Source organism: Lithobates pipiens, unplaced genomic scaffold (genome assembly GCF_037356315.1).
Source record: "Lithobates pipiens isolate NorthernLeopardFrog02 unplaced genomic scaffold, aLitPip1_a1.2 Scaffold_18, whole genome shotgun sequence".
NCBI lineage: Eukaryota > Metazoa > Chordata > Amphibia > Anura > Ranidae > Lithobates > Lithobates pipiens.
Window position 1 is genome coordinate 619,151,567 of NW_027507758.1, and position 12,322 is coordinate 619,163,888.

General features: G+C 52.1%; 1 protein-coding gene across 1 annotated transcript in view; it reads right to left on the reverse strand.

The window, feature by feature from the left end:
• The window catches only part of LOC143986848 (uncharacterized), a 99,588-nt gene that overhangs the window by 22,391 nt on the left and 64,875 nt on the right, over positions 1-12,322 (reverse strand). Inside the window, 1 exon segment of the mRNA XM_077485257.1 lies at positions 5,050-5,231. Coding sequence (XP_077341383.1) covers positions 5,050-5,231 — 182 coding nt within the window.

Sequence of the window (12,322 nt, forward strand, 5' to 3'; positions counted from 1 at the left end):
GGGGGGGGGGAGCAGAAGGGAGAGCACTTGGGGGGGGGGAGCAGAAGGGAGAGCACTTGGGGGGGGAGCAGAAGGGAGAGCACTTGGGGGGGGAGCAGAAGGGAGAGCACTGGGGGGGGAGCAGAAGGGAGAGCACTGGGGGGGGAGCAGAAGGGAAGAGCACTGGGGGGGGAGCAGAAGGGAAGAGCACTGGGGGGGAGCAGAAGGGAAGAGCACTGGGGGGGGAGCAGAAGGGAGAGCACTGGGGGGGGAGCAGAAGGGAGAGCACTGGGGGGGGGGCAGAAGGGAGAGCACTGGGGGGGGGGCAGAAGGGAGAGCACTGGGGGGGGCAGAAGGGAGAGCACTGGGGGGGGGGGGCAGAAGGGAGAGCACTGGGGGGGGGGGCAGAAGGGAGAGCACTGGGGGGGGGGCAGAAGGGAGAGCACTGGAGGGGGGAGCAGAAGGGAGAGCACTGGAGGGGGGAGCAGAAGGGAGAGCACTGGGGGGGGAGCAGAAGGGAGAGCACTGGGGGGGGGGCAGAAGGGAGAGCACTGGGGGGGGGGGCAGAAGGGAGAGCACTGGGGGGGGAGCAGAAGGGAGAGCACTGGGGGGGGAGCAGAAGGGAGAGCACTGGGGGGGGGAGCAGAAGGGAGAGCACTGGGGGGGGGAGCAGAAGGGAGAGCACTGGGGGGGGGGGGCAGAAGGGAGAGCACTGGGGGGGGGAGCAGAAGGGAGAGCACTGGGGGGGGGAGCAGAAGGGAGAGCACTGGGGGGGGGAGCAGAAGGGAGAGCACTGGGGGGGGGAGCAGAAGGGAGAGCACTGGGGGGGGGAGCAGAAGGGAGAGCACTGGGGGGGGGAGCAGAAGGGAGAGCACTGGGGGGGGGAGCAGAAGGGAGAGCACTGGGGGGGAGCAGAAGGGAGAGCACTGGGGGGGGGGAGCAGAAGGGAGAGCACTGGGGGGGGGGAGCAGAAGGGAGAGCACTGGGGGGGGGGAGCAGAAGGGAGAGCACTGGGGGGGGGAGCAGAAGGGAGAGCACTGGGGGGGGGAGCAGAAGGGAGAGCACTGGGGGGGGGGGGAAGCAGAAGGGAGAGCACTGGGGGGGGGGGAAGCAGAAGGGAGAGCACTGGGGGGGGGGAAGCAGAAGGGAGAGCACTGGGGGGGGGGGGAGCAGAAGGGAGAGCACTGGGGGGGGAAGCAGAAGGGAGAGCACTGGGGGGGGGGGGGGAAGCAGAAGGGAGAGCACTGGGGGGGAGCAGAAGGGAGAGCACTGGGGGGGAGCAGAAGGGAGAGCACTGGGGGGGAGCAGAAGGGAGAGCACTGGGGGGGGGGGAAGCAGAAGGGAGAGCACTGGGGGGAAGCAGAAGGGAGAGCACTGGGGGGAAGCAGAAGGGAGAGCACTGGGGGGGGGAGCAGAAGGGAAAGCACTGGGGGGGGGGAGCAGAAGGGAGAGCACTGGGGGGGGGGAGCAGAAGGGAGAGCACTGGGGGGGGAGCAGAAGGGAGAGCACTGGGGGGGGGGAAGCAGAAGGGAGAGCACTGGGGGGGAGCAGAAGGGAGAGCACTGGGGGGGGGGAGCAGAAGGGAGAGCACTGGGGGGGGGAGCAGAAGGGAGAGCACTGGGGGGGGGAGCAGAAGGGAGAGCACTGGGGGGGGGAGCAGAAGGGAGAGCACTGGGGGGGGGGAGCAGAAGGGAGAGCACTGGGGGGGGGGGGAGCAGAAGGGAGAGCACTGGGGGGGGGGAGCAGAAGGGAGAGCACTGGGGGGGGGGGAGCAGAAGGGAGAGCACTGGGGGGGGGGGAGCAGAAGGGAGAGCACTGGGGGGGGGGGGAGCAGAAGGGAGAGCACTGGGGGGGGAGCAGAAGGGAGAGCACTGGGGGGGGAGCAGAAGGGAGAGCACTGGGGGGGGGCAGAAGGGAGAGCACTGGGGGGGGGGAGCAGAAGGGAGAGCACTGGGGGGAAGCAGAAGGGAGAGCACTGGGGGGAAGCAGAAGGGAGAGCACTGGGGGGAAGCAGAAGGGAGAGCACTGGGGGGAAGCAGAAGGGAGAGCACTGGGGGGAAGCAGAAGGGAGAGCATTGTGGGAGGGCCCCGAGAGGGGCAGCAGAAAGAAGCTGAATAGGAGGAGCAGCTGAGCCGCTGCATATAGATTTATCAATCTCTCCATTTTCCTCCTGCAGCCTTTTAATACCTGTGGGAGGGAGAGGAGGCATTTAGAGGCTGCAGGAGGAAAATGCAGAGATAGATTTTTCTATATGCATTCCAGGTGCATGGGGAGCCGCGCTCCCTTTCCCTCTGGTCCAGCATCTCCTCCAGCTCGTCCCTCTTAATGGTCACAGTTTAGCTGCCCTGTAGTTTTTGCCCCCTTGGCTGAAAAGAACTGGCGGCTGGCTGAGAGGCCAGATGAGTGGCACAGGCTCTAGAAGCAGCCCTGCTGCCTTGAGCCCCAGAAAGACATGTGGCCTGGTGGCCCTGGTCCACCAGTCAAGTGCCCAGTGTGCCCTATAAAGTAACATAATAAACAGTAATTCCATACCTCCCAACCATCCCCAATTCCAGGGGATCATCCCGGAAATTGGTCCTTGTCCCAGAGTCACAGCAAATCAGGGCTGACTGGAATGTGTGCGGCGTCTCGGTGCGAGCAACACATCAAATAGCAGCCAGCATCTCTCCCTGGCACACAGTGCAGAACGGAGTGCAATTAACCCACCCCCTCCTCCTGTGTTTTCCTGTACACAGAGGAGGAGGCAGGGAGCAGCACACCACTCTACAAAGTGGCTGATTAGAGTTAAGGACAGGTTACCACAGTGTAGTGTGGAAGTGAGTGTTCATACCTCCTCCCCCGCTCCTACTCTGGGCTCTCTCCGCATTCCCGAGTCCCACCAGCAGCACCCCAGGACTCCTGCAACTGAATGTTCTCTCTCTTCCGACAGCAACCCCCCCCCGTGACTTGCAGAGGAAAGAGGCATGGGGGAGAAGGATAGAGCTGGGATGGGATCGGGGGGGGGTGGATGGAGCAGGGATGGGATCGGGGGGGTGGATGGAGCAGGGATGGGATCAGCGGGGGTGGATGGAGCAGGGATGGGATCAGCGGGGGTGGATGGAGCAGGGATGGGATCAGCGGGGGTGGATGGAGCAGGGATGGGATCAGCGGGGGTGGATGGAGCAGGGATGGGATCAGCGGGGGTGGATGGAGCAGGTATGGGATCAGCGGGCGTGGAAGGAGCAGGGATGGGATCAGCGGGCGTGGAAGGAGCAGGGATGGGATCAGCGGGCGTGGAAGGAGCAGGGATGGGATCAGCGGGCGTGGAAGGAGCAGGGATGGGATCAGCGGGCGTGGAAGGAGCAGGGATGGGATCAGCGGGCGTGGAAGGAGCAGGGATGGGATCAGCGGGCGTGGAAGGAGCAGGGATGGGATCAGCGGGCGTGGAAGGAGCAGGGATGGGATCAGCGGGCATAGAAGGAGCAGGGATGGGATCAGGGGGCGTGGAAGGAGCAGGGATGGGATCAGGGGGCATGGAAGGAGCAGGGATGGGATCAGGGGGCATGGAAGGAGCAGGGATGGGATCAGGGGGCATGGAAGGAGCAAGGATGGGATCAGCGGGAAGGATGGGATCTGGGGGAAGAATGGAGCAGTGATGGGATCATGGGGAAGGATAGAGCCGGGATGGATAGAATTGGGATGGGATCAGGATGGTGGATGGACCTGAGATGGGATCGGGGAATGGATGGAGCCGGTATGGGATTGGGGAGAAGGATAGAGCTGGGATGGGATTGGGGATGGATGGAGCCGGTATGGGACTGAGAGAATATATGGAGCCACCCCCTGCATTCTATACATTACACTCCCGTCCCCTGCATCCCATGGGTTACACATTCCTGTCCCCTGCATTTTGCACAGCACACACGCCTGTCCCCTGCGTTTTGCACAGCACACACTCCTGTCCCCTGCGTTTTGCACAGCACACACTCCTGTCCCCTGCGTTTTGCACAGCACACACTCCTGTCCCCTGCGTTTTGCACAGCACACACTCCTGTCCCCTGCGTTTTGCACAGCACACACTCCTGTCCCCTGCGTTTTGCACAGCACACACTCCTGTCCCCTGCGTTTTGCACAGCACACACTCCTGTCCCCTGCGTTTTGCACAGCACACACTCCTGTCCCCTGCGTTTTGCACAGCACACACTCCTGTCCCCTGCGTTTTGCACAGCACACACTCCTGTCCCCTGCGTTTTGCACAGCACACACTCCTGTCCCCTGCGTTTTGCACAGCACACACTCCTGTCCCCTGCGTTTTGCACAGCACACACTCCTGTCCCCTGCGTTTTGCACAGCACACACTCCTGTCCCCTGCGTTTTGCACAGCACACACTCCTGTCCCCTGCGTTTTGCACAGCACACACTCCTGTCCCCTGCGTTTTGCACAGCACACACTCCTGTACATTATATACTTCTCACCAAAATCTTTGTTGTCTCAACATTCGCTGGTTGCTATGCAGTCCCTGACTATTTTAATTAAGTTCTTTAACTGCTTCCTGACCAAACGCCTAACTGCGGTGGGCACGATGACCGCCGGGCATCTGCGATTGCTCGTGACAGAGCGAGAACAGGGATCTTTGTGTGTAAAACACACAAATCCCGGTTCTCTCAGGGAAGAGGAGACAGATTGCGTTTCATACTAAGTATGAACACCAATCTCTCTCCCCTAGTCAGTCCCACCCCCCCCCCCCCCCTACAGTTAGAACACACCTAGGGAACACAGTTAACCCCCTTGATCGCCCCCTAGTGCGTAACCCCTTCCCTGCCAGTGTAATTTATACAGTAATTAGTGCATTTTTATAGCACTGATCACTGTATAAATGTCGCTGGTCCCAAAAGTGTGTCAAAAATGTCCGATCTGTCTGCCGCAATATCGCAGTCCTGATAAAAATCGCAGATCGCTGCCATTACTAGTAAAAAAATAAAACAAATGCCATAAATCTATCCCCTATTTTGTAGATGCTATAACTTTTGGAGGGGGGGGGGGGGGGGGGGGGTTTACTGGGTGTAAATAGAAAATAACATCTTATTACCTCCTCTACTGCCACTTCCAGCAATGTCTCCTCTCTACTTCCTCCCAACTCACCTCTCACCCGAAACTTCTTATTTATACCTGACATCACTTCCTGACTGTACCTGACATCACTTCCCATCCTCCATAGAGAGTTTCTGCAGGGTGGAAGTGAGATCGCCATCTTGTGGAAGTATATAGGAACTGCAGCCCTGAGAAACATCTTGTAATGTGAAGTGTGTATATGTACTTGTAGCACTTACCCCCGAAGGAGCGGCTGGTTTTAATGGGCTTACCGTTACCTTCTCTCGCTTGCTCCTCGTGTCTAGGGATTTCCCGTGGTAGATGGCCCAGTACCTTTAGAGGCTAACGACAGATCCGCTTAAAGGGATTTTTATTTGCTAAAACGTAGTTAACAGTCTCTCAGTATCGGATCAGAGGGTTAGGTGAAAAGTCCAGGTACTCTTTGAATCAAAGTCAGTAATAAAGAACTTTCTTACTTTGAATAAATCCAGAGAATAGCCATTCACAGCTGGATGTTCACTCTAGTTGGATAGTCCATCTCTCACATGGCCTAGCAGCCAACGGGGTGCTTAAATCAGGAACAAGTCTCAGCCACAGACTTTGTTGTAGAACATGTAGAAATAAGTCTCTGCCACAGACTTTGTTGTAGAACACGTAGAAATAAGTCTCTGCCACAGACTTTGTTGTAGAACATGTAGGAATAAGTCTCTGCCACAGACTTTGTTGTAGAACATGTACAAGGAAACTAGAAACTTGTAGAACACTCGCGTGGTACCAGTATCTTTCAACCGGTCCGGCAATACCGCACAAGATAGGATTCACTTGGGTCCTTCAGCTTTACCAGGCTCTTGCTAAGAAGCCAACCCTTGCGTGGCCTTCTTCTGAAGAGTCCTCCCCTGGATAACTACGAAGTTGCTGGGCCTCTCCACAACCTGAGATGGCACCGGACCACCTCTGAATCCTTTCCTTAGTTTCCTTGCCTCGGGCTAGCCAGCCCCTAGACATAAAGTTGGGTGGATCCGCACCCCAGGCAATAGGCGTCCTGGGGGCTGGTCAGGAGGACCAGGACCATGGAGTCAGAACATACTTCTGGACTGGAACCCCCGAACCATGTGACATCCGCATCTTCAGTACCCTCTCCCAGAAAGCACAGCAAGAGTGGCACTCCCACTGGGCTGGCTCTGAGAGAAAGTAACCTTAAAGCACCCAACTAGACTGTATTTGCATGCCTGCCAGAAGAGACAGCACCCCCTATGGCCAGGCCGAACACCCTATAGTCCAGTCAGACTGATGCTGAGGTAAAAATTTGGAATAATTATACCCAAACCAAACTGCAGTTCAGGTGTAACGTTAAATTTCAAAACACATAGCTCTTCAGGAGCCGGCGCTACATACTGTATATCCTTATAGATGGGGTCATCTCCACTCCCACCAAGAACACACTGATTAGCTGCACACCAGGAGAACACACCGATTAGACTTCTTTTAAATTCTCCAGCTGGTATTATGTTGGACACATTTTTACAGATGATCTTCTGCTGTTCATATTGAGCTACACTATATTACCAAAAGTATTGGCACGTCTCTCCCTTTTTCACACGCACATGAACTTTAATGACATCCCAGTCTTAGTCTGTAGGATTCAATAATGAGTCGGCGCACTGCAGCTATAACAGCTTCAACTCTTTTGAGAAGGCTGTTCACAAGGTTTAGAAGTGTGTCTGTGGGAATGTTTGACCATTCTTCAAGAAGCACATTTGTGAGGTCAAGAAACTGATGTTAGACGAGAAGGCCTGGCTCGAAGTCTGCGCTCTAATTCATCCCAATGGTGTTCTATCAGGTTGAGGTCAGGCCAGTCAAGTTCCTCCACCCCAAACTCGCTCATGTATGTCTTTATAGACCTTACTTTGTGCACTGGTCCAAATCATTTTGGTAGAGGGGGCCTTATGGTGTGGGGATGTTTTCCAGGGGTTGGGCTTGGCCCTTTATTTCCAGTGAAGAGAACTTCTAAGGTGTCAGCATACCAAGACATTTTGAACAATTTCATGCTTTGTGGGAACAGTTTGGGGACGGCCCCTTCCTGTCCCAACATGACTGCACACCAATGTGTAAGTGTGTGTGTGCGAGCGCCCCCCATGAATCATACCAGGCCACAAGACCTCAACAGGGGGGTGCTTTGAGGCAGGGGGCTCTACCATGTCAGGGGGATCTCACCATGTCCCCATATTGATAGGGACAAGGGCCTGCTCCCCACAACCCTGGCCTGGTGGGTGTGGTGATCTTTGGGCAAGGGGCTTATTGGAAGGGGGAAGCCCCCTTTCACAAGGAGGATCCCAGATCCAGGCCCCCTCCAATGTGAATGAGTAGTACATAGTAAACCTACTTATTCACCAAAAATTGCTCAAAGAGGTAATAAGAACACAGCAACAGTTTTTAACAAGTCCTTTATAAAAAATAAAAAATAATCACAAAAACGCTGACCTGAACGAAATAAAAAAAAAAACACCACCCGCCAAACATGACTGTTGCAGTCCAGGGACACAGCCACCTGACAGGTAAACACAGGGGTAGAGGTTACCCTGTGACACAATCAGGTGACCCTGTCCCCAAGTCTACCTCTCATTGGGCGAGTGTCATTCCCAAAGGACAGATAAACATGAGGGTCGACTTACCCAGTGACATCACCGGGTGGTCCCACCCCATAATGACACTCGCCCATTGAAAGGTAGACATGGAGCAGGGCCACTCAGTTAGGTCACCAAGTAACGCCCATCCTATCTTTACCTGTTGGACAGCTGTGTCCCTGGACAGGAACAGTCATGTTTGGGCATTTTTTTTTCTTTCAGGTTGGCATTTTTATGTTTTTTTTTAAAAATAAAGGACTTGTCAAAAAAGATAAGAAAGAGGAAGTGGGCTGTACAAGCTATTTACTGGCAGAAAAAAAGGATTTACTATCCAAAGTTAAAACAACAGGGGCAGAAGATTTAATATATAGAAAGTTGAAAAAAATGACTGAAGGTTCCGCTTTAAGCATCATTGAAATCATTGTGCCTGTAAAAATGATCTTTCAAAAAAAATAATAATAATTGCATTGATACCCAGGGCAGTACCCAGGCCCCCATACCCTTTTTATGACCAATAACTTGCATATAGGCCTTTAAAATGGGCACTTTTGATTTTTAAAATTCGGGTCCCATAGACTTCAATACGGTTCTCTGGGTCAGCACTTTTCCCTGTTCGAGAGTTCTGATGCATACCGAATCAAGGGGGTGTTTGAACCCATCTCCAGAAGAGACTTATGTGAGTCTACAGAGAGGGGAGAACACTGATAAACAAAAAATTGGCAGTCATGTTCCCCAGCCACAGCATATTGCCAAGTTGGTAAAAACACCAGCCATTTTGGGTACCACATGTCTGACACAGCATTTAACCTCCCACCATTCAGCCTGTTGGCAAAAGCACCTGGAAGCTACACAGAAGAGACACAATTCTTCCCCTGACTCTTCACCTTTCATGTCTACCCCTGCTATATCTCATGACCTCTTTGCAGCCTTCACTGACAGGGATCATGTTCTAGCAAAGGGTGCCACAGGTCCATCCTACCAGCAGCACACTACCAGCTGTAGAGTACAGCAGGAAAATATCTCTGCCTAAGCTCCTGCATCGCAAAAAAATACACTCCCTGCCATCCACATGCTCAGCGTCTAAATTCTAGCTTGTCCAAATTGTTGGCTTTATGACTCCTGCTTTTCCGTCTGGTGGATTCTGCCCCTTACATGAATTTGCAGAATGTGCTGTACCACAATAGCAGATTCCCAGTCTCTATTTCTTTGCATGTAAGGCCATTCCAGCTCTGTACCATCATATGAAAGGCAATGTTTTGGCATCGTTGGGCAAGCTGCAGGGTCCATATTACTGTTGCACATGGTCCAGGAAGCATGGTCAGGGACAACATATTCAGTTCACAGCACACTGGGTAACTCTGCTTGCAACTAGAAAGGATGCAGGACAGGGCTCTGGAGCTTGTTTTGGCTTCTTCTCTTCATACAGCTGGTGGTGATGATGCAAGATGATGCTGGTCTTTCTAGGGAACTGGAGCAACATCGGAGCAGAGATTCTTTCAGCTCTGCAAGCGCAGGCCCAGAGGTGATTCAAGTTACGAAAGCTTGAGCCTGGAATGGTGTTGTGCAATAATGGTCCTAACTTTCTGTCCACCCTCCAACAGGGAAAGTTGATACATATGTCATGCCTAGCACATGTCCTCAATTTGGTGGTACAGAATTTCTTAAATAGGTACCCAGGTTTCCAAAAATTGCACCTGCCCGTAAACCGCCTGCTTTGTGACATGTCCACCAGGTAGAACTCAACTATGGCAATGCTGCAGAATGCACATGCAACAGAGGGCTGTCAATGAGTACCCATGTGAATATAGCACAATGACAGACTCAGGGTAGCTTGGCTTGTTTCCCCCACACCAATGGCTGATGATAAAGGATGCTTGCACTATACTGTCACCATTTTAGGAGGCCACAAGGAAGGTAAGCCGTGACAATGCATGCATCAGTGACACAATCCCTCTTGTGTTCCTATTGAAGCATACTCTGCGTGGTATTATGGACAGGGCACTCAAGGCAGAGCAGCGGGAGGAAGAGGAGGACTTCCTTTTCTCTCAAGTCCCACTTTATGCAGACATCATTCTTGCAATGCCAAACACACAATCGAAGAGGAGGAGGAGAATTCTAGCAATTTTGGAGGTATAGAAGCAGAGGAAGATCTACATCAAACCTTAAGAGGTGGTTTTCCGTCCCCAAAAACTTTGGGAGTAGTACGTGGCTGGGAGGAGGCAGTTCCAGATATCATAATCCTCAGTGACCCAGAGGACTCTTCTTCTCATGCCTCCACAAACTTGCGATGCATGGGCTCCCTCATTCTTCAAAGCCTGCGAAAGGACCCGAGAATTTGTAGCATCAAGGAGAGGGATCATTATTGGTTGGCAACCTTCCTTGACCACTGTTAAAAGGGGAAAGTCTCAGAACTCATCCTGTTCCCACAGAGGGAGCACAGGATGAAATATCTTGAGGACACATTAAAGAGGAAGTAAACCCTGATGAGTTTACTTCCTCTTTCATTCCCTGACACAGGAGCCAGCGACGGGAGCCGCCACTCGCGGCATATCGCCGTTGACCGCGGCGCACTGTACTTTGACAAATATCTCCTAAACCGTGTAGGTTTAGGAGATATTTCTTGGACCTACAGGTAAGCCTTAATCTAGGCTTACCTGTAGGTCAAATTTGGTTGTAAGGGTTTACAACCACTTTAACCACTTTCAGACCGGACCATTTTGCTGGTAAATGACCAGAGGTCTTTTTACACTTTGGCACTGCGCTGCTTTAACTGGTAATTGCGCGGTCATGCAATGTTGTACCCAAACAAAATTTGCGTCCTTTTCTTCCCACAAATAGAGCTTTCTTTTGATGGTATTTGATTGCCTCTGTGATTTTTATTTTTTGCGATATAAACGTAAAAAGACCGCAAATTTTGAAAAAAAATGATATTTTCTACTTTTTGTTATTAGAAAAATCCAATAAACTCAATTTTAGTCATACATTTAGGCCAAAATGTATTCAGCCACATGTCTTTGGTAAAAAAAAAGTCAATAATTGTATATTTATTGGTTTGCGCAAAAGTTGTCACATCTACAAACTAAGGTACGTTTTCTGGAATTTACGCAGCTTTTAGTTTACGACTGCCTATCTCATTTCTTGAGGTGCTAAAATGGCAGGGCAGTACAAAACCCCCCCAAATGACCCCATTTTGGAAAGTAGACCCCCTAAGGAAATTGATAAGAGGCATGTTGAGCCCATTGAATATTTTTTTTTTTTTGCCTCAAGCGATTGAATAATGACAAAAAAAAATTTTTTTTTTTTTTTTACACAAAGTTGTCACTAAATGATATATTGCTCACACATGCTATGGGCATATGTGAAATGACACCCCAAAATAAATTCTGCTGCTTCTCCTGAGTACGGGGATACCACATATGTGGGACTTTTTGGGAGCCTAGCCGCGTACGGGGCCCCGAAAACCAAGCACCGCCTTCAGGCTTTCTAAGGGCGTAAATTTTTGAGTTCACTTCTCACTACCTATTACAGTTTTGAAGGCCATAAAATGCCAAGATGGCACAAAACCCCCACAAATGACCCCATTTTAGAAAGTAGACACCCCAAGCTATTTGCTGAGAGGCATGTTGAGTTCATGGAATATTTTATATTTTGCCACAAGTTGCGGGAAATTTACAAACTTTTTTTTTTTTTTTTTTTTTTCACAAAGTTGTCACTAAATGATATATTGCTCATGCATGCCATGGGCATATGTGAAATGACACCCCAAAATAAATTCTGCTGCTTCTCCTGAGTACGGGGATACCACATGTGTGGGACTTTTTGGGAGCCTAGCCGCGTACGGGGCCCCGAAAACCAAGCACCGCCTTCAGGCTTTCTAAGGGCGTTACAGTTTTGAAGGCCATAAAATGCCAAGATGGCACAAACCCCCCCCAAATGACCCCATTTTGGAAAGTAGACACCCCTAAATTTAGGGGTACACTAGTGAGACTAGGTAATAAATGGCGGGTGCCCTGAAACTATAAAAAAATAACTAACCAACCAGCGTCACCTGTAACAGTTATATGGTGATCACTGGTGAAAGGGTTAACTAGGGGGCAATCAGGGGGCTTTATGCGGTAGTATATGGGGGTCCCTGGCGCTATAAAAAGCTGCGGCGAACCTAAATACCTACCTGCCTAACTAGTGTCACCTGTGACACTAATACAGCGATCAGAAAAACGATCGCTTATTAGGCTGGGTTCACACTGGAGCGATGCGGGAACGCCACGAATGCGCGGCGGGTTCCCGCATCGCATGCCTCCCGGCGGCAGTTCACACTGCCCTATGCGAACTGCTGGGAGTGTCAGTGAAATGTTAATGACACCCCCAGATCAGTTCGCATATCGCAGTGCGATCTGCAAACTTGGATCGCATGGTGTGAACACCCATGCGATCCGATTCTGCTGCGGACCAAAAAAAGGGTCCCGTGCGAGTTTGCGGCGGGTGCGGCGGGTGCGACACGAATTCAGCCATACTATCTGTATAGCTGAACTCGAATCGCACAGAGATCGGATGTGATTTGCACTGCAGTGCGGTGCGAATCACATCCGTTCTCATAAACCGCTGCAATGTGAACCCAGCCTTAGTGACACTGGCGACGGGGGGTGA